Source organism: Diplotaxodon limnothrissa, linkage group LG17 (genome assembly GCF_057381915.1).
Source record: "Diplotaxodon limnothrissa isolate DT_005_m linkage group LG17, D_limnothrissa_male_GT1.1, whole genome shotgun sequence".
Taxonomy (NCBI): domain Eukaryota; kingdom Metazoa; phylum Chordata; class Actinopteri; order Cichliformes; family Cichlidae; genus Diplotaxodon; species Diplotaxodon limnothrissa.
The window spans coordinates 21,551,216-21,572,615 of NC_140612.1; the positions used below are offsets into that span (position 1 = coordinate 21,551,216).

At 39.8% G+C, this 21,400-nt stretch overlaps 1 protein-coding gene and 1 long non-coding RNA gene across 2 annotated transcripts; one reads left to right on the forward strand and one right to left on the reverse strand.

Annotated features, from left to right (window-relative positions):
- The first annotated feature begins 1,252 nt into the window (after positions 1-1,252).
- Positions 1,253-9,589, forward strand: LOC146614978 (arg8-vasotocin receptor-like). The gene is made up of 2 exons (XM_085376661.1): positions 1,253-2,174; positions 9,306-9,589. Exons 1-2 carry the CDS (start codon positions 1,253-1,255, stop codon positions 9,587-9,589), a joined length of 1,206 nt encoding a protein of 401 aa, XP_085232787.1.
- A 6,326-nt stretch (positions 9,590-15,915) lies between these two features.
- LOC146614979 (uncharacterized) lies at positions 15,916-17,845 on the reverse strand. Its single transcript, XR_014907018.1, has 3 exons — positions 17,676-17,845; positions 17,331-17,593; positions 15,916-16,444 (listed from the first exon to the last, which is right to left on the reverse strand). It is a non-coding gene; the product is annotated as an uncharacterized LOC146614979 (long non-coding RNA).
- Between the last annotated feature and the right edge of the window lie 3,555 nt (positions 17,846-21,400).

Here is a 21,400-nt window from a genome sequence, read left to right on the forward strand (position 1 = left end):
TCTAACACTAATTATATCTTTCTCCACCCTGATGTTTCTGATTGTGTGTTTTAGTTCATTATTGTCATCATTACGCCTGTTTTTACTAGATGCTGTGAATATGTGGAACGTGTTTGCCGTGTGCAGGGACACACCAGTTACACACGGAGATTCTGCTTCCTCCCAAAGTGAATAATCATTTCTCTTGCCTTTTTTGTTGTGTTATGGGATGTGACATGCGCAGTGTTGATCCTGGTCAGACATCTTGGCGCAGTCTACTGGGTGGGATGGTCTCAAAGGCAGAGCTGTAGTCCCCATGTTGCTCCACTGATATTTAAAACACAAAATACTGCTGTGTTTGACCAAACATATCATTATGTTATGATGAGAAAATATAAATATACCTTTGATTTTGGTAATAAAATTATCCTGGACAGGTCACCGGTCTCTTCCTGTTAAATAGTGTTTTTCCTCCCCACTGTTGCCAGAATCTTGCTCATGATCATTGTGATTCTCTCTCCAATAATATGGCCCGTGGTGTCCAGTGTGCACCCTGAGATGTGACATTTTGAATTTCCATTATGTAATTTTAATTTACTGGAAAAGGGGTTCACAGCAGGGCAAATGGGAAAATTTTTGAGAGTAACAATAAAATATTCTGGGTCACAAGACAGCAGCAGCAGTTATGATCTTCTGATTTCACATATTTGTAGCTTAGGAAAAGTTTCTGACTTCCAGAACTGGAATTTTGTGGCTTTTGTTACTTTTCCAAAAATGTCAGAGATGAAGTTCAAAAACTGAAACTGACAAATTATTATAGTGACATTTACAAAAAAAAAAAAAAAAAGAGTCGATCTTGAAAGTAATTTTTTAAAGACTAAATAAATAATCGTTCTTTCTTTTTTTTTAATCTGGTATTTTCAGTTTTTATTTTGTCCTCTATGTTCGTCTTTTACTTCCCCCCCCTTTCACTTTATCCTAAGCATGGAGCTGGTGGGAGGAAGTAAGGTGATGAAGTGCGCGTGTGTGGGGCTTTGGATACAGTGAGGCATGCAGAGGGCTGGTTCTCGGGGGCAGTGTACTTTAAAAGGGGCTAGATCTGCTGCTCGGATTCAGGTTGGAGTTTTTGTGCACCTCGCAGGGAAACAGATGGATCCCTTCTGGATTTTTAACCCGTGAATTCTTCTCAATAGTCCCGTACACGCTGGAAGAGGGTTACGGTTACGCACAAGCGCGCAGACACCTCCATGCGCCCGGAGGAGAAACGGTGACCATGCCGCTCCCCTCGGTGAGCTCCTGCAATGCCACGCACCAAAACTGCACCGATAGCTCTAACTTTACGCAGCAGCTGAAGAGAAACGACACCGACCCGTTCGGACGTAACGAGGAGGTGGCCAAGCTCGAGATCACCGTGCTGAGCCTGGCGTTCGTGGCGGCGGTGGTGGGCAACCTGAGCGTGCTGCTCGCCATGTACCGAGCCCGGCGGAAACCGTCGCGCATGCACCTGTTTATGAAGCACCTGTGCCTGGCTGACCTGGTGGTGGCCTTCTTCCAGGTGCTGCCGCAGCTCTGCTGGGAGGTCACGTTCCGCTTCTATGGGCCGGACTTCTTGTGCCGCATCGTGAAGCACCTGCAGGTGCTGGGCATGTTCGCCTCCACCTACATGATGGTGATGATGACCGTGGACCGCTATATCGCCATCTGCCACCCGCTGCAGACGCTTCAGCAGCCCACGCAGCGCGCCTATATCATGATCGGCTCCACCTGGGCGTGCAGTCTGGTCCTCAGCACCCCACAGTACTGCATCTTCTCCCTGAGCGAGGTGCGCCCCGGCTCAGCCGTCTACGACTGCTGGGGGCACTTCGTGGAGCCGTGGGGGGTTCGCGCGTACATCACCTGGATCACGGTCGGGATCTTCGTGGTGCCCGTGGCCGTGCTCGTGTTCTGCTACGGATTTATCTGCCGTACGATCTGGAGGAACCTCAGATACAAAACCCAGAGAAGAAAGAGCGCGGAGGCCAGCAAAAGCGGGATGCTGAGCCGGAGCTCGGTGAGCAGCGTCAGCACCATCTCCCGTGCCAAATTACGCACGGTCAAGATGACCTTTGTGATCGTGGTGGCGTACGTGGTGTGCTGGGCGCCTTTCTTCACGGTGCAAATGTGGTCGGTGTGGGATGAGACATTCTCCTGGGACGGTGAGTGACCTGCTGACAGGACCAGAACCTTACTAAAAATATAAATCACACTTGTGGCAAAGTGTGAGTAAAGCGAATGGGCAGACTGAGGTTTAAGTAAATTTAGCGAACTTCACAGGTTTGAAATTACAAAGCTAAAGGCAGAATGCAGATTTTTAATTTAATTTAAATTGAATCACAACTTCTTGTGAGAATAAACAGAAGCTAACAGCTCACGTATTCCCCTGTAACACTGTTATTTCAGCCTGTATACACGTCCACGTGTCTCCGTTTGAGCCACATCTTTTCTGGTGAGACATGTGTTCACCTTTGAGCCACAAAGAGGCACATCCCCTCAACATATGAGGCAAAAATGCTTTGCGCTCATCTACAAATTAGCGCACTTGTCCACCCCGGTCTGCAGTCAAATTTTCTGCTTTGTAGCAACTTTAGACGTTCCACCTTCCCTGGAAGGGATTTTAAGGGAATTAAAAGAATGCTAAAGAGCAAATTTTCTTTAATTAAGATGTCTTTGGTTCAATTATTGGCGGCTCCAGTTAAATAAAAATCACAATGCAAAGCCTATAAATCCAAATGTAATATTGCTATTGGTAGGCACGTGTTTAGCCTCGTGCCCGCATGCAGATGTTATTTTGCGCAATAATTTAAACGTGCTTCAGTGCTCAATAACTTTTTTTTACAAGGTAGTGAAACAATTTTTTTTAATTAATCAATTAATGTAGTTGATTTGGGTTTATTTAACAAGAACAATGTGCACTACATATATTACAACAGATGCTAAGGGCTCATTTTCCTTAGATCACCCGATGGTAAAAACACATAAAAACCAAAATTTCCAGAAGCCTCGCAGTTTTGAACAAAGTGAAACAATTCCTTGATAAAGATGCACTTCGTACTCTGTACTGTACCCTGGTTCTTCCATATCTTACATATTGTGTGGAAGTGTGGGGAAATACATATAAAAATACAACTAATCCATTAGTCACAGTACAGAAACGAGCACTGCGTATTATTCACAAGGCTGGTTATCTAGATCATACTCACAAATTCTTTCTTCAGGCAAAGTTACTTAAATTCCAGGATCTGGTTAATTACAATACATCCATAATTTTGTATAAAGCTTTTACTAAACTTTTACCGGCAAATTTACAAACTAGATTTGAAATTCGAGAAAAGGTTTATAATGTGAGAGGCTTTGGAGAATTCAAATTACCCAGAACTCGAACAACCCGTAAAGGCTTTTGTGTGTCTGTATGTGGTGTGAAAATCTGGAACAGTCTGAGTTTACAATTGAAACAATGCAAAAATATTCATAGATTTAAATTTCTCTACAAACAGTTGGTCTGGTCACAGTATACTCAATGATGCTTTTAGTGTGCTCTGTAATGTCTGTCCTCTTACCATTGCTGGTATGGATTCCAAAATAAAAAATAAAAAATAAAGTGTGCGTATGTATGTACATATATGTACTTGTGTGTGTAGATATATATGTATGTATATGTATGTGTGTCTGTTACTTGTAGTTATTACTGCCTGTTACCTGTGGTAATGCAATTTATAATTTATATATTCTGTATTCAGTTATGAAGGCTCTAATTGTTGGTTGCGAGCTGCCGCTTAGATGCTTGTATCTGCCCGGGGCTGTTGATGGGTCTGTATGCAATGATGGGCGTAGCTGCGGGAAGTTTATTGTTTTTTTTTGTTGACGAGTGAGTATAGGGGTGGGATTTAATAAGTTTTCTTCGTCCCACTCCTTTTTCAGGCAAGTTTTGTTTTTTGTTTTGTGTATTTTATGTTCAATATAGGTATTTGTTGTGCCTGAAAATGAATAAATAAATGAATGAAAATGAATGGTGCAGATTAAAAAATGTGACATATTGAAAAATGTGCGAAATGAAGCACCTTCATAAAACAAAGTGTACTCATAATGAAAGTACTTAAAGAAGAAGAAGAAATTACAGTTGAAGAGCAAACCATCAACAAACCCACAGATACATTTCTTCAGTGCAAAGAAATTTAAGGCATGTGAGCCAAAGCTTCGCACAGGCAGTAACTGCAGACCTGAAGATATTTCAGCCACATTTTCAAACTAAAATCGAAATTTTTCTTTTTTCTGTGAGATTTTCTGGTATGAAAAAAAAAAAAATTTCCAAATCTCTGCAGCCTCCGGTGAAAAAACCGTTTGGTCCAAGTGATGTTTAGACTTTTCCTCAAATAATAATCATAATTATACAAAGTGTTGCCAAACACGGCAAAAGTTTTAGCATAAAAATGTTAAGGCGATAAACATAAAGGTTAATATGTTGCCATCACTCTAAAGATGCAGCTGGAGATGACTTTAATGACCTGATTTACTGCTGGTTAGTTTTACCTTCTATCTATCTATTTATAAATTTTTAACATCAGCATAAAAATGAGTAACTTAAATTTTAAAACTATAACACGGAGTACAAAACACAACATTCTCACTCAAAATAGAAAAGGAGCAGAACATAACATCAGAACTGCATATCAGTAAAACACCTGAGTAAATATACTTTGTTACATTCCACCACTGGAAAAATATTTTGCAAACACAGACAGTGATTGAATCAGTGAAGTCATGAAGCATTTCTAAACTCTTTAAATAAGATCTTGATCATAGCTTACAAAATAGAATATGCTGATAATCTTTTGGCAGTTTGGTAAACATTTGGTCAGTTTATAAATCGACAGATTCTAAGCCAGTTTACTGTCTCGCATATTATAACATTTCTCTCACACGTGAGGCTCAGTTTGGTTAAAATCTTTCATTTTAATTTGCTCCACTCTGCAGCAGTTTGGGTTCAAAATGAGACAAAGTGGTTAAATTGTTCCTTGCACTCAGAAAGGGATTATATTTAAAAAGTTCAGAGCTCTGACTGGTTTTACGCCAGAAAATGATATAACCCTGATGTTCCCTGAAAATGAATTCCTATCAAGCTGCTGGAAGCAGCACTCATGCCCTCACCAGTCAGTAAGGCTCTGTATGACAGTGATAATGAAATTCTTCAAGTGGGTGAGCAGACCAGGGCAGCCTTTTCTCCTTTAACAGACTCCGAAGCTGCAAAATAAAATTCATATCCTGACTTCTATCATTGGAAAATTACTCAGCACTGACATGCACAGGCTTAAGGTTTAATAAAAAACGTCAAAAGATAAAAATAAAAAAAATTCACATATCTCCTCTTTTAATTTATTCTGTGGTTAAGGTTGGCCACAAGTTTCTGCTTTCCAATTTCTCTGTGACCTGCCACACTTCTCTATATTTTCTACTTTTTAATTGGTATTTGAAAAAGCTGGAAACTTCACACATGGTTAAACTGGCTCAAAGCTAAACAAAGAAAGCCTTTAATTGGCCTTTAATTAAAACTTAAATAATTACAATATTGCAGGGAAATCTTCCAAACTTACACAAATGCCAACTCTTTCCTTCCAAACCATATCTGTTATTAAAGCATGCATTTAATGGCTGAAGCAGAGATGAAGCTTTCTAGTATCATCATATAGGGACCCTGTTGGGCTTGTTGGGTTCTGCTGGAGTTTCTGTACAGTTGAAAAACTAGAACATATCAGATTTGAGATTCATTTTCAAATGTTTTAAAATGCCAAAAATTCAAACAATGATCAATGTAGTGGTGTTGGTCAGTTGGCAAATGCTTTTAAGTCTAAATTCTGGTATTTGGTCATCAGGAACATGGGCATGACCAGGCTGGACCTCTATTTCTTCCAGAGCTTCATTAATTCTTTGTGGAAAAGATTCAGCAAGGTGCTGGAAACATCATTTTTGGATCATTCTGACACAACAGCATCAAACAGCTGCTGCAGATTTGTCTGCTGAACATCCACAATGCGAATCTCCCATTCCACCACATCCCAAAGCTGAGCAGGCAACATTTTTCCAATTTTCTGCAATCAAGAAGACCCTGTGTGTATTGTAGAGTCACTTAAATCACTTTTATCTCAATCCTGCTGTTCAGTTTAAACTTCAGCAGGTCATCTTCATCGTGTTTACGTGCCTAAATGCACTGAATTGCTGCTCCGTGATTGGCTGGTTACATATTTGTGTTTCTGTCAACACACACGGGCGGGGCCACACTGGGAACCAGCGATCATATCAGCAACTGGATGTTATGTACGTTGTTTAATGACATTTTTGTCCACATAAAGGCCCCAAAAAGTCAACAAAAGTTCAACAGATTGCAGAATAACAGTTTTATGACAAGAAGCACGGCAAGAGAAACTTCTGATAGGCCAGAAAGTTGAACACTTTTGTATTTTCTACAAATTTACATAGTTTTAGCTGTTCTTTTAAATGTACCTTAGGACATTTGTGGTGATTTGTATAGAAGTATACTTCTAACAAACTATGCAGCTCATTCTCTCAATCATTTCTCTCAAATAGAAGACGTTTTGGCTCATCTTGAAAGAAAGGCAGCTCTGAAATGCAAACGTGAGGTCATAGTTCACAGGACAGAGGTCAATATAACATTTAGAATCCCTCGCTGTATCCCAATTCAGGGTCTGCAGCCTTAAAGTACGCAGCCTTAACGGTCCTCAAGGGCCGTACTCAAAGACTGCTGAGGCCGGAAGTGCGAGGCTTGTAAGGTTGTGAAATGGGACGGTCTAGCCTCCCTTGTGCTGCCCAGGTTGCCTAGCAACCATGATACTAACAGCTGGAAACGTTTCATACAGCTTTGTTTGACAGAAATAAAGGAGAACACATTTTATACATTTGTTTCTACATGAGCTTTGTGTGATTTGATAAGTATCTGAGGCTGAGACCCCAGGACTGTAAAACATGATTGTTGGGCTTCATTTCTTTACTGAACAGTCATTTAAGATTGGCTAGTAAATAACAATTAGCTAATGTTGTTCATGAGACTAAAGTCATCTCACTTTGGTAATGTAAATATAATATGGCCAATATTATGGTTATTATATTAATCATTATTAGTTATTACAGCAGTGAGTTTGAACTCCGTGTCAAATACTGAGCTTCAGTAAAGAGTAGAGTTGCATTTATTTATATTTCCCATCACCTTAAATCTTCACTCAAAGACAAGTATCTTTGACAGTGTATCTATAGATGTATTATATATAAGAGACAAATATTGTTCTTTTAATATGTTGGCATTACTAAATTTGGCTCAATGCTTACATATATGTGTAAAAAGCAAATGTACAAGCTGTGAAAACTGTTTCTGATAGAATGAAGAGTAGACTGATATATGAAATATTCCTTTATTGGGTGAGAAAATCAGACCATGTCATAACTGCTTTAAGTCATACAGAATAGATATCAGAGCCTTAAACAGGCTGGCTTCTGCTAAATGGGTCAAACTGGGCACAAAGTATACAAACACATAACATCCTTATAGAATATGATGTAACACTATAGATCAACTTACCTCAGAATATATAAAACATATAAACAATTACAGCAATATGATGCAACAAACACAGCAGTGCTACTAATCCAAAATACTCAAAGCTTCATAGAACTGAAACAAACATTTTTAGGTCCATTCTGCTGCTGATACATACTTTAGGTTTCTGAATATCAAACTTGTTTCTGCCTTTCATAGTGTTTAACTTGAAGGCCCTGAGTACTTTCTCCCACACTGAAAACACTGGGATGATTAAATTATTTAATAAGACTGATTCAGGACAGACAATTAGTTATTTTAAACTTTCCTAGCAGTCCTTCACAAACAGGGAACAGTCTGTCTATTCTCTCCATCTGTCAGCTGCTGCTGGCTCTTCCTCCTCCTCTTCCTCACACACTGCTGAGTTTGTCCTGGTGGATCATCAGGGGTGCAAAGCCTCACAGATGATGTGCAGCAGTGGGTCCCTCAGTCTGTGACGTAATCGGCCTTAAAATGCGGCCTTTAAGGCTGCAGACCCTGAATTGGGATACAGCCCCTGTATACCAGCATCATCCGGTCAAAGCAGATGGCCGCCCCTCCTGGAGCCTGGGTCTGCTTGATGTCTCTTCCTGTTAAAACTGAGTTTTCCTTCCCACCGTCGCCAAGTGCCTGCTGATTGTTGGGATTTCTTTGTATTATTGTAGGGTCTTTACCTTAGAATATAAAGAACCTTGAAGGAACTGTTGTTGTGATTTGATGCTATATAAATACAATTAAATTGAACTGAATTGAAGGCAGCAGAATTTTTATAGAGTTTTAAATATAAAAGTCTTTTTATTAAAGTTTTACCTTATTTGACCTTAAGGAAGAGTTCAGAGGTTCAAAGTAACGTGATATTTAGTATCCACATACGTATGGCTATATGTTGTCAATACAAACAATGGCAGTTCAACGAAAAGTTTTAAATAGCTCGACATAGCATTATCTTTACTTTGACCTTCAGATTAATCTATTCACCTTGAAGGAGAGGTCAGAGGTCAAATGTGACATGATATTTAAAATCTTTATGTGGTACTTTCTATGTGTTGATAATACACAGCACACTTATAAGAGGTTATATACGTTATAAATCACTAAGTTGACCTTGAAGACCTTGGTGAATGTAAGTTATCGTGCTTACAAACACAATGATACGCTGACTCTTCCAAACACATGACCTTGGAGGACATAAAAACAGGAGGCCTGAATATGATAGCAAGGCCAAATAATGTATTTTTAGAGTAGTTAATGTATGTATTTCTATTTGATGCACTCTTGTTTGAATGCCTCACTGGACTTAACCATTTGCTCTGCTGTAATGAAACTTGTCTCAGCGGCTCCATCACGTCAGTAATTATTACCATTTCTATCCCTCCAAACCTCTGCTGCTGTCTCACCGCAAACGATCCGTCTTTAATCAGGAGAGAATTGCTGAGTCTCACGCGGCCTTCAGCATCAGCTGTCCTTGTTATCGGTGGTGCAGGAGAGCTGAGCTGGTCTGTTAATACTGGCGTTCGCTCGGGGTTGCTTTGCAGGCCACAGCTACATGAAGGCAGCCAAACCTTATTAAGAGCTGCCCGGCAGGCTGGCAGTACTCCAGTGTGTTTCAGACTAGTACATGTACTTTAAAAGGAAAAACACTTTGGTTTAGTTGCTGACGTCTCCGAGTGTGCTTCATAAATCTCTCTTCCCGTTTCCCCTGCAGACTCTGAGAATGCCGCTGTGACGCTCTCCGCCCTGCTGGCCAGCCTCAACAGCTGCTGCAACCCCTGGATCTACATGATCTTCAGCGGTAACCTGCTGTCGGACTTCGCCCGCAGCCTGCCGTGCTGTTGCCACCTGCGAAACCGGTTCCACCACCAGGATTCGGACAGCAGCATCCGCCGGACCACGCTGCTGACCCGCCTGCAGGGTCAACGCCCTTCAGAGCCTGTCAGAGACCTCAACCACACCCCCAAAAGCTGCCCGCCAATCCCATCTGCATCCTGACCCCCAGAAACACTACCTTTGTGTGTTTATGTGTGTATGTGTGTGCGTGGTTAGTAAAACTGCAGCAGGTTTGAAGCAGTGAGGGAAGGTATGACATCATCTGAGGGTGCGTTCACACCTACCCTCTGTTTTTTTGTTCCAATCCAGTGGGAAAGTTTACTCCAAAGGACATTTTTGGTGTTTGGCTTGTTTGGGTTCACACAGCTGAAGTTTAATAACTCATTTCCAGTCTGCGGGGTTGGAGACTGTGGGGATAGTAAATAAGTGCTGTACAGTACAGGCAGTGTGGATGTATTTCACTTTGAATGCACTATTGGGTGTGTTTCCTTGGAGAGCTGCTCTCATTGAAGTATTTAAAGCATGTTTACGAGATAATTTTTTAAGACTTGAGGTTAAGTCTGGTGTTACTCTGCAGTCCTTGAATTAATTCATGTACAAATCCCTTCCCTCTCAAAAAAAAATGTGTTTGTCCGTTTCTGCTTCATACTTTCTCGCTTTTGCTTTCTCCCTCTGAACATACAAAACTTAAAAAAAATATTTCCAGCTCTTAAAGCCTCAATAAAATCCTCTTTGTTGTGCTGTTTTCTAAATTTAACAATCAAACAGGAAAATAGTGCATTTTGGGGGGACTATTTTCAGTGGCGGATGAATTTGTCTACATTGGGATATCCATGACCTCACCTGATGTCATTCCGTATTTAATCAGTCAGTGCCTCTATCACAGTGTACTTAATGAAGCTATGAAGTTTAACCTTCATACTGTGAAATCATTGTTTTAAGAACGCTGGAGTGGAAAGGTACTTTATTAATAATTATTTAATTCTTTTAGTTATAAAATGTGGAAAGTTTGGGTTGAACTTTTTTTTTTTTCAAAATTAAAAAACCAACCAAACAAAAATACTTTCACAAAAAGAAATTAGGTTAGAAAATCAACTCATATTTACCTTTAAGGAGCTGGAATGACTCTGGGACGTGTATCCACACTACCCTGCTTAAAATTGTAAATCCTAATTAAAAGTGCTATTTGTTCAGTATAATTAACACTGCCTCTGTGAACATCTGTTTAATTATTAATTTTTATTATGATGCTCTGATGCTCGCTCATGCTTTGCTGGCTTCTGTAGCAGCTTTGAGCCTCTTTAGAGACTCATTCTCAGATGTGTTTGTAGATATTGAAGATATTTCATGAGTGTGATGTTTTCTGTCATCTCTGTATTGCTCTAATATGTATTGCACGTGTTGTAAAGGCAGATAAAAGCTGTTGTTTGTGTCGTCACGTGATGTTCGACTGCTTTCTGTCTGTAACAGGAGGGTTTTATAGGTGATCACTTACCTGCTTTTAGTAACTTTCACTAAGTACAAAAGCAGTGAAGAGCTAAAGTAATGAAAAAATATTAGTTATAGATCTGTGGATTGATCCGGCCTGCATAAGTCAGTAATCTTTCATAAAGACTATTATGATCATCAGAGTTATGGGTTTCCTGCAGTGCCACCATAAAACTGGAATTTCAGGGGTTTTAAGTGAAATATCCAAACAATAAATTGAGGTTCTTCCTGATAGGATCAACCTTTTTCCTCTAGAACAGGGATCACAAATTCAGTGGCTTGCGTGAGAAACATGATATCATTTTAATTGATAAAGCTCAAGCATGTTTTGAGGCTCCATGAAGATTTTTGTCTTTGCTCAAAAATGTTTCTTGATGGTAACTGTTTCTGATCTAACCTCTTTAGATCTGGTTCTCTTTGTGTTCAGAGTCAACATGTTCTCCAGTGTGAACGTGTCAGGGTTGAGCTTAATAGTGAAATATTTATATTTTCTGGCCACTTGGAGCACCAAAAAGCCAACAGTGTGAGCTCAGTGTAGCTCAGACGTTTATATGTTTAACAAACAAATGCTTATCTCCACATATTACAGCACAGCATTATCATCCATTTCCAGCTGTTTTTGTCTCCGTCTGATAAACGTATCAGGATCAGATAAAGACTTTCCTAAAGTGTAACCGTGGTGACATCATCAGCTGGTTTGTGAGACTGCATTTTGAGTGTTTTTGCTAAAGAGTGGACCTGAGTGACCCGAGTGACATCATGAACTCACTGCTCGAGAGTTGACGTGGTTTAACCAGCAGACGAAAGGGAAAAATGAGCACTCCTTAACTGGTTGCTGGAGGTTATAGAAAATGGCAACTGGTCTGCAAACACTGGCTAACTAGCAGCTTACCAACAACATTGGCATTCAAATGGCGTGACTATTACTTTGAACAAACATTTACTATTTCCAGTTTGCACTGTCCTTTTTAAAGTTTTACTGTCACTCAGCTGGTAGTTGGTGAGTCTCTGCAGACATGTCACCATCTTCCATGCAAACTAGAGGCGACTGTGGCAGCCAAAGTGACTGCAAGGAGGTTTTTGACAACCAGCTGGGGAACACACACAGACAATGAGTGTCACAGACGGGTTGGTCACCTGTTCTTCCATTTGCGCAACATCTCTAAAATTAGAAATATCCTGTCTCAGAGTGACGCTGAAAAACTAGTTCATGCATTTATTACTTCCAGGCTGGACTACTGTAATTCATTATTATCAGGATGTCCAAAAAACTCACTGAAAAGCCTTCAGCTAATCCAAAATGCTGCAGCAAGAGTACTGACAGGGACTAGAAAGAGAGAGCATATTTCTCCTGTTTTGGCTTCCCTTCATTGGCTTCCTGTTAAATCCAGAATTGAATTCAAAATCCTGCTCCTCACATACAAGGTCTTAAATAATCAGGCCCCATCTTATCTTAATGACCTTGTAGTACCATATCACCCTATTAGAGCGCTTCGCTCTCGCTCTGCAGGCCTACTTGTTGTTCCTAGAGTATTTAAAAGTAGAATGGGAGGCAGAGCCTTCAGTTTTCAGGCCCCTCTTCTGTGGAACCAGCTTCCAGTTTGGATTCAGGAGACAGACACTATCTCTTCTTTCAAGATTAGGCTTAAAACTTTCCTTTTTGCTAAAGCATATAGTTAGGGCTGGACCAGGTGACCCTGAATCCTCCCTTAGCTATGCTGCAATAGACATAGGCTGCCGGGGGATTCCCATGATGCATTGATTTTTCCTTTCCAGTCACCTTTCTCGCTCACTATGTATTAATAGACCTCTCTGCATTGAATCATATCTGTTATTAACCTCTGTCTCTCTTCCACAGCATGTCTTTTATCCTGTCTTCCTTCTCTCACCCCAACCGATCGCAGCAGATGGCCGCCCCTCCCTGAGCCTGGTTCTGCCGGAGGTTTCTTCCTGTTAAAAGGGAGTTTTTCCTTCCCACTGTTGCCAAAGTGCTTGCTCATAGGGGGTCATATGATTGTTGGGTTTTTCTCTGTATCTATGAAGCGCCTTGAGGCGACTTATGTTGTGATTTGGCGCTATATAAGTAAAATTGAATTGAATTGAATTGTTTGCAAAACCTCTGTATTTGTAGATGTGGTTTTAATTTAAGAGAGCCGTCTGTGAAACTGTAAAGTGATTGGCTAACACTTTGCCCATCTGGCCAAACAGGAATTTGGCCTTTAGGTGAAAATTACAGTTGGGATCAGCAGGGAGTTCAGCAGGGATTTTAAGTCCAGGAGTGATTACCTGATTTTCAGGTTCAAGATGTCTCCTGCAGTGTTTACTGTTACTGTTAGCACAAGACAGTTTTTGTCTCACACGTGGCACGTAAACGTGAGCTGCTTTTCTCTTAACAGCTGCAGGTGTTCTAATGATGCTGCTTTTCTGAGGTTCAAACATTTCTGAGGTTCTCCATTTCTGACATTGCTCTGCAGTAACAATAGCAATTGTGATGGCGTGTTTTTGGTAGCTAAACAACAGATTGGTGCATGAATGGGTTTAACAGGAGATGGATATCGTTACTCTTGCATAAGGCCGAGATGCAGCAGGTGCAGCGGCCACTCACCAGATTTAAATGACTAAATTTATCAGCTCATGCCCGACAGCTGCCCAAGGACACTTCAGAAAATTACATGGGAATATTAAACTTCAGACCTTTTTTTTTCTCTGTGCAATATCTCGGCATAAGTATGCCTCTCATAAAAACACTTCAACAGGATTTTTCCTTGTTTTTTTACCTCACGCAGGGAAACAGGAGTAATTGGAAGCAGGTTGGGTGCATGACATGCAACAGATGTCTGAAATTGAAAACAAATAAAAAGGTTTCAGCGCTTCAATCAAAGAGTTCATCCTGTGATTTTTGATTCATTCCTTGCAGGAAAAGTGAGAGCCTCCAGGCTGAAGTGAACCCCTGAGAGGTGGCAATGAAAGGAACTATAATTTCCTGCCTGATCCAACTTGATTAGTTTGAAAGCACCTACAAACCAGAACTTCAAAAGGTTCTTTGTGTACATGCTTAACACTCTTGTTCCAGGATCACATCACCCCCACTGACCTCTTAGAGATGTGTTTTTGTCTGATTTCTGCCGTGTAAACAGACACACAGAGCCAGTGCATAAAGGTGGATCTCAGATGAAAATTCAGACTGACTCTCATAACTCAGGACAGCTGAGGGGAAACAGGAATGCAAAAAATGCTTATCTTTACGCACCAGGGCCTCATATTTCAACCCAGGCTTGAGCCTGCAAATGTAAGGCAGCTCAGAGGCTTCATAGGAATCATATCTATGAAAACAAATCATAAAAAAGAAACACAGAGGGCAGACAGACCTATATCAGCAGCACTTGTTTTCCTAATTTGGTCAGTTGTCACCTGCAATCTAACCACAAAAGACATTTGATTTCATTTTAAAAATGTTCTCCAAGAAACTCTGGTAATTTATTCAAGTGAAGACTAAGTTTTTACTTATTTTCTATAAGCTGTTCTAACAGTGGATGTTCATATTACCCATGGCCAAAGTTTCTAATATTGAGGTGATTGTGTGTGAGAGTAATATCTTTGAGACAAATGCGTTTTTACATAGTTTTTTTCTACTCCTTGTCTGTCTGATGTCATAGAGAGGGCACGTCCCTAATACAGTCATCTCATTCATAGGCTGTATCCCAATTCAGGGTCTGCAGCCTTAAAGTACGCAGCCTCAACGATCCTCAAGGGCCGCGTACTCAAAGACCGCTGAGGCCGGAAGTGCGAGGCTTGTGAAATGAGACGGTCTAGCCTCCGTTGCGCTGCCCAGGTTGCCTAGCAACCATGATACTAACAGCTGGATACAGCTTTGTTTGACAGAAATGCAGGAGAAAATCTTTTGTTCATTTGTTTGTTTGTTTCTACATGAGCTTTGATCATTCTCTGTAAGATTAAGCTCAGCTATTGAACGGTGTATATTTTAAAGTAAAGGCTCAAGTTAGTACAAACGTCACTAATGTCACATAACTTTGCCGACATGTGGCCAACAGTGATGTTTTAATGTTCTTCGTTATTAAACATTTGCACATAAATAAGTGACATAATATTCAGTACTTACTTAAAGTTTACCCTCGTCCGCCGTTTTTTTCGGCAAAATTATCCACACCCACCGCCGCGCTATGCATTCTGGGATATGTTGGGCCACGAAGTCTACACTGCCACAGCCTTAAAATTCAGGGAAATGAAGGACGCATTTCAGGCTCGCATTTCGAGTAGCCTTTGAATTGGGACAGCCTTCGGCGCGCCGCTGTGACGTAATCGGCCTTGAAATGGGTACTTTAAGGTTGCAGACCCTGGATTGGGATACAGCCACAGACTCCCCACCTACCAGCTCTTTAAACTTTCTCTCTTTGTGGAGCAGCCAATGAGACGAACGTTTTCTTAAATGGGGAGGAGCTTAACCTGGGCACTGACATCAAGTATAAGGTAAAAAAGTATTATTTGTAACTGTGGATCACACAAAGCTGCTCTAGTACAGTCCAAGAATAAAATCTAGAGCTGGAAACAAGTTTCCAGAGACCACTCGATATCAAAGACAGCAGCTTATAGCAGTTGACATCAAACTGCATTCTGCGCATCAACAAATGATGTTCAATTCCTTCTAATAATCTCTCTTTATTGAAAAGAAATTAAGGAGCCATATAAAGCTGCATTCGTGCAATTTTCTGAGAAGGAGAAGTTTCTGACTTTAGTTGTTTATTTCTCGACCTCTTAGCTGTATTTGGTGACCCTATTGAGGGACCTGACCCCTATGTTGTGAAGCATTGTGTATAAACTAATATTGAACATTAACAGAATTAATACTGATGTATTAACAGCCTCATATAGTCACATAAATGCATTTGTTATAAATTCATGAAGCGTTTTACACTGAATGCTTGCAGAGCAGTATTTGCAAAGCGGGCAGTAATTGTATATAAAACACTCAAACTGCTTGCTGCACTTTAAATCGTAACCACTGTGACAGGGTAAAGGGTTTGTTCACATGGTTACTGTAATTTCCTGTTCACTCTGAAGGCATTTCTACTGAGAATCAATCACTTTGTCTGTGGAGGACGCCATTTATGAAAGAGTTGAATGCGGGAAATCAGAGAAAGGAAGTGTATTATTAGGAAGGAAGCAAAGGTGAATGTGGCAAAGCAAGGCCGGTTTAAAAAAAAAAAGAAGAAAGAAAAAAGGAAGCTGCTTTCAGCATTAAAGACATTGGGCGAGGCTACATCCTGTGGTGGTATCTTTGCACAGATCACCCTGACTCCATTTCCTTGAACTATGTTTAGTACGTGTGTCCATTTCCTACACACTCTTCCCCAGAGATCTTTTTTTTTTTTTTTTTACAGATTTTTCTTCTTCTGACAGAATTTCTGTTCCTGAAGAAAACTCAGAAAATCCCATCAGTGTGTAGAAATTATATTGTTACAGTCCCAGATGATCCCAGGGTCAGAGCTGGCCCACCAAAGTGTGAAGTCTCTGTGAAAACACCAAAACACACAACAAAGAGTCAGTGATAGAGAAACTGTTAAAAGTCTGTTATTTCAGTTTAAGAAGAAAATCAGTGAGTCATCTTTGTATCCAACACTTATCTCTGAAAATGAAATGCTCGTGCCGGACCTCTCAGCTTCATGTAGTCTTATTATAATCATCTAGACTTATACCAAAGTAACAAACATTGACATAGATGGTGGCCACATACTGAACAATATTAGCTTGAATAACAGCTGGTGTTGTCATGTTAATAATGCCAATCTGGAAACACAGATGTAGTCAGAAGTTTACATCCACTCATCCTGAGCATGAATGCCATTTAATTTGGGACTTTTAATGAGTTCTTTGAGCTTTTCTTTTTCCACAGTGGAATGATTGTACAGGATACAACTTTAATTACTTTAAAAGTTTAGTTTTTTGGGTCAGAGGTATGTATTTGTACATTTGTAGTTCATTAACAAGCTTCTGGCATAATTCTGGCTGGATATTTGACCACTCTTCTTGGTAGAATTGGTAAAGTTCACTTAAATTGATCGTTCCCCTGGCATGGACCCAGCTCTATGTGCAATCCACAAATTTTCAATAGGTTTGAGGCTTTGGGAAGGCCCTTCCACAAGCTTAATGTTAGCCCGCTTTATCGATTCCATAACCAGTTTTGGTTATTTGAGGTCATTGTCCTGTTGTGTCCAAGTTTAAACTTCTAGCTGTTGATTTGAGGTAAAGTTGAAGAATTTGGAAGTAGTCCTCCTTCTTCATTATTCTAAGCATTTTGTGCAAAACAGTCCCAGTGCATGATGCTACTACCACCATGCCTGACAGGTGGTTACTGCTCTTAGGTTTGGAAGCCTCATCTTTACTCCTTTAAGCATACCTGTTGTCATTGTGGCCAAATAGCTCAAACTTCGTCTTGTCTGACCATAGAACTTTTCTCCAGAAGACACTTTGCTTGTATATGTGGGTAGCAGCAAGTATCATTCAAGAGTGAAGGTGTGGATTTTTTTTAAGGACAGGCATCTTTACTGATCAGCTCTGTAACTTTGGATAGTGATGTGGTGTGACTGTCCACAGTGATGTGGAGTTCCAGCGGTTTCCAGGTCGTGGCAGGCTTGAGAACTGGTAGTTCTTGGATTGTTCCTGAACAAGAAAAGGGTGACAGTTTGGATTTTTTGTCCAGACCTTGGTTAAGTTGTGACACATCTAAATAACGTGTACTTACATACAGTTGTTTGAACTGATGATCTTTGAATCTGCAGTTGTTTAGAAATGTGTAAATCTACAGTTCTCCTTCTTAGATCTTCTGTGAATTCCTTGGACTTTCCCATTGTTCTGATCACTCCAACTAGCGCTGTCAAGAAAATGCTTTTTTATGATGCAAAGATAAACTACCAGTAGTAGTCAATCATGCTTACAAATGAGAAGTTAACAGGCCTTGGCCTTCTCAAGTTAAGATACATTCTAGAAACCCTTATAAAAAGATTTAAGTGAGTGCATATATAATTTAGCCTGTAAATGTAATTTTGACCCTGTGTGGATTAGTGAACCTCTTGTTTTTTCAAAAGTCATTAAAGATGTATGCCATACAGTCATTCCACCCTGAAACAAGAACAGTTCAAAATAACAATTAGAAGCTTAAAATTACCATCCAATGCCCATGTTCAGTTTATGTAAACCTCTAACCACGGCTGTACCTTTATTTTCTTCACATAGTTCAGTCAACTGGAGCAAGGCTCTGACGTCTGCAGGTTCCTTGGACTGTTGCATCAGTTCTATCAATCTTACTTCGTTGGAATAAGCATCATTGGCTGAAACACAGAAATGAGAGTTAGACCATCGAAGAGTTGCTGTGAGGTCAGGATCTGATCACTGTTGGTTTCTTACAAATGGACTCAGGCTGCAAAGCATTTAATATTTCCTCCAAGTCCAACACATGAGCTCTTGTTTTCTGCAATAAGTTGTCTTTGATTTGATCACGTATACTTATTGAAAACATTGACTGTAGAGGTATTGGTATAAAGATCTATCACCTCTCACATTTTAACTGGGCATTCTAAGCATCGCTGCAAACTGCCATATCAGGAGGTAATAACATTTTTAACTGAAAACACTTGCATTTTACTGCTGTGATGATCTGCCATATAAAAGGCCAAATGTCAGCCCGTCTGATTATGCATAGGCAGTGGAAGATCCACATTTTGATTTATAACAACCTTTCTGACAGCAACCGTAACGAGTCCTGTGGAAAGACGCCCACATAATCTGATCAGCCCAAAGCAATCTGAGTCTGCTGCATCCTGTGTGGGTGCTAAAAGGGTCATTCCGCAGCTTCATTTAGGATCTCACTTTGGGCAGTTCAATCAAGCTTAAATCTGAAGATGCAGATGAGATCTTTCCAACCTGCTGCTTAGGGAATTTTTCCAGAACCCCACAGCATGAGAACTCTCTGGGTTTAAGAAATGTAGAAATGATCATTTTTTAAGGGTTCAACAGGTCACATTTACAAAAGAAAAAATGTAAATAATTAACCATAATAATGTAGAAATTCAATAGTGAAAATAAGTTCCTCCAGAAAACAGCACTTCCAGGATTACTCCGCAGGTTGATTGTCATAGATGCCTGAGAATGCTGGTGCCTCTAACTGGAAAAACAAGATTTTTTCTAACTCAACTTTTTGTTATTGATATTCTAAAAGCAATAATAACAGTAGTAAAAACTTAGCCAGTGCTGTGTCTACATAATATAACAGACAACTAACAAATGAGCAGTTTTAAATTGTATCTTTAGGCTCTTTGTTACAGGCTTCCAAACACAATTTCTTCCAATGTGTTTAGTTGAAGCTAGAAAAAATGCAAAAGCTAACACAGTTTGACAGATATGAAATAGCATTTTTTCACCAACAAGAAGATTCCTAAAGAGCTATTAGCTGACAATTTTGCATATCTATGCATGGTGTGCAGTGCGCCATTAAATATTTTTGAGGATGGTGGACAATTTGAGGACAAAAAAGAAGTAGCAGGCCTAAAAAAACTACCTACAGCAGTTGAACATTTGAGAAATGGGAAATAATCCAGCAAGGATGTGACACAGGACCTGAGAGATGCATCTGGCCTTTCAGTTGATCCATCTACTGTTCACTGAAGCCTCATCAGAAATTGTGTCAGTGGAAGGGTTGCTGTCAAGAAGTAAGTAAGGGAAACAGACATTAAAGGCTGGTGTATGCATTACACCAGTTTTTACTGAAATTCAGTAAAAACTGGTGTAATGAAGTGATGAATCCAAATTTGATACTTGTGGTTCAATCATCATCAGTGTACATGGAGGAGGTCAGGAGAGAGCTAAAACATGGTGGAGGCTCTGTCATAGTTTGGGGCTCTATTTAAACCAGTGTTGATGAAATTATGATCGGAGAAACGTACCATCAGATTTTAGCCCATCTTACAATACCATATGGAAAACACCTGATTGTCAAAGGCATCAATTTCTCAGGTGGACAATGATCCCAAACACACTACCAACAAAGTAAAAGCATATCTGGATAGAAAAATACATTGTGGAAGACTGTTAGTCGTGGATTGGCCTCCCCAGAGCTCTGACCTCAACATTATTGAAGCAGTAAATGGTAAATGGTAAATGGCCTGTATTTATATAGCGCTTTACTAGTCCCTAAGGACCCCAAAGCGCTTTACATATCCAGTCATCCACCCATTCACACAGACATTCACACACTGGTGATGGCAAGCTACATTGTAGCCACAGCCACCCTGCGGCGCACTGGCAGTAGAGGATTATCTTAATAGAAAATTGAACAAAATGCAGAAACATCCAAAGAAGACCTTTGAATGTCCTTTAAGAAGCCTGGAGAATTGTTCCTGAGGACTGTTTAAGGAAATTATAAGAAAGCTGCCTCAGAGAGTTCAGACTGTGCTGAAAGGTTGTCACACTAAATATCAACTTTCAAGCCCAGAATTATTTAAACTCTGTTTTCCCTGATATACTGCATTACTATGTATGTTTGCACATTTCAATAAATCATTGCACATATTTCCTCTTTTCAAGAGTTCAAAAGCTTTCCACAGTACTGTTTAATAGTACGTAAGTATGATATAATATATATATTAGATCTAGAAGCGGCACAGTGATGGACTGCATAGTTTCAATATGCAGAAGTAATACTGGTCCACATAGAAGAAAAACTCAATGATTAAAAGTGGGTCTTAAACTGACAGGTCATCATAAAAATGTAGTTTTATTTTTCTGAAATATTTTCTGTCGGGGTAGAAAAGGAGCAACAGTGCGCTGATACTTCACCCAAATCTTTGGAAAAGCCACATAGCAAAAAGAATTATGCGGGGAACAGCACCCTCTGGAGGTTATAAGGCAGAACTACAATTTATATCTGGTATTTGGTCAAGTGGTGAGTTTAAATATTCCGTGTATTTATTATTTCATGTACGTATACATTTGTCTTTTCATAGTTTTGTGTCATTTTATATCTGTATTGTGTGTTTACTTTTGTTTTTCCATCAATTTGTGCTACTTTGTAATCTTTTAAAAATCTTTTTCCATTTTTGCACCATTTTACATTACTAATGGAAGACTACCACACTTTGTGGTTCTTTTGATCCTTTTTGCTAATATAGTGTTAGTTCGCATCATTTTCTGTCTCTTTATTTGCTTATTACATTAACTCATAAACTGTTGGCTGAAAGTAGAGGAATGTGTGACTCATGACTGTACCAGCTTCTAGTTTTGTCCATCATCTTTATTTATGTATAGGTTTTACTTATTGCTATTGTTTAGTTTACTTGTAGCACATAAATTATGAATATTCAGTAGCTGTAAGTAAATAGGGGGGATGGGGGGACACCACTATTAATGAAAACTTTAAATACTTAGCTATTATTTGGTAATTTAAATAGTAAAAACTGTGTTACCTGTTTGGAA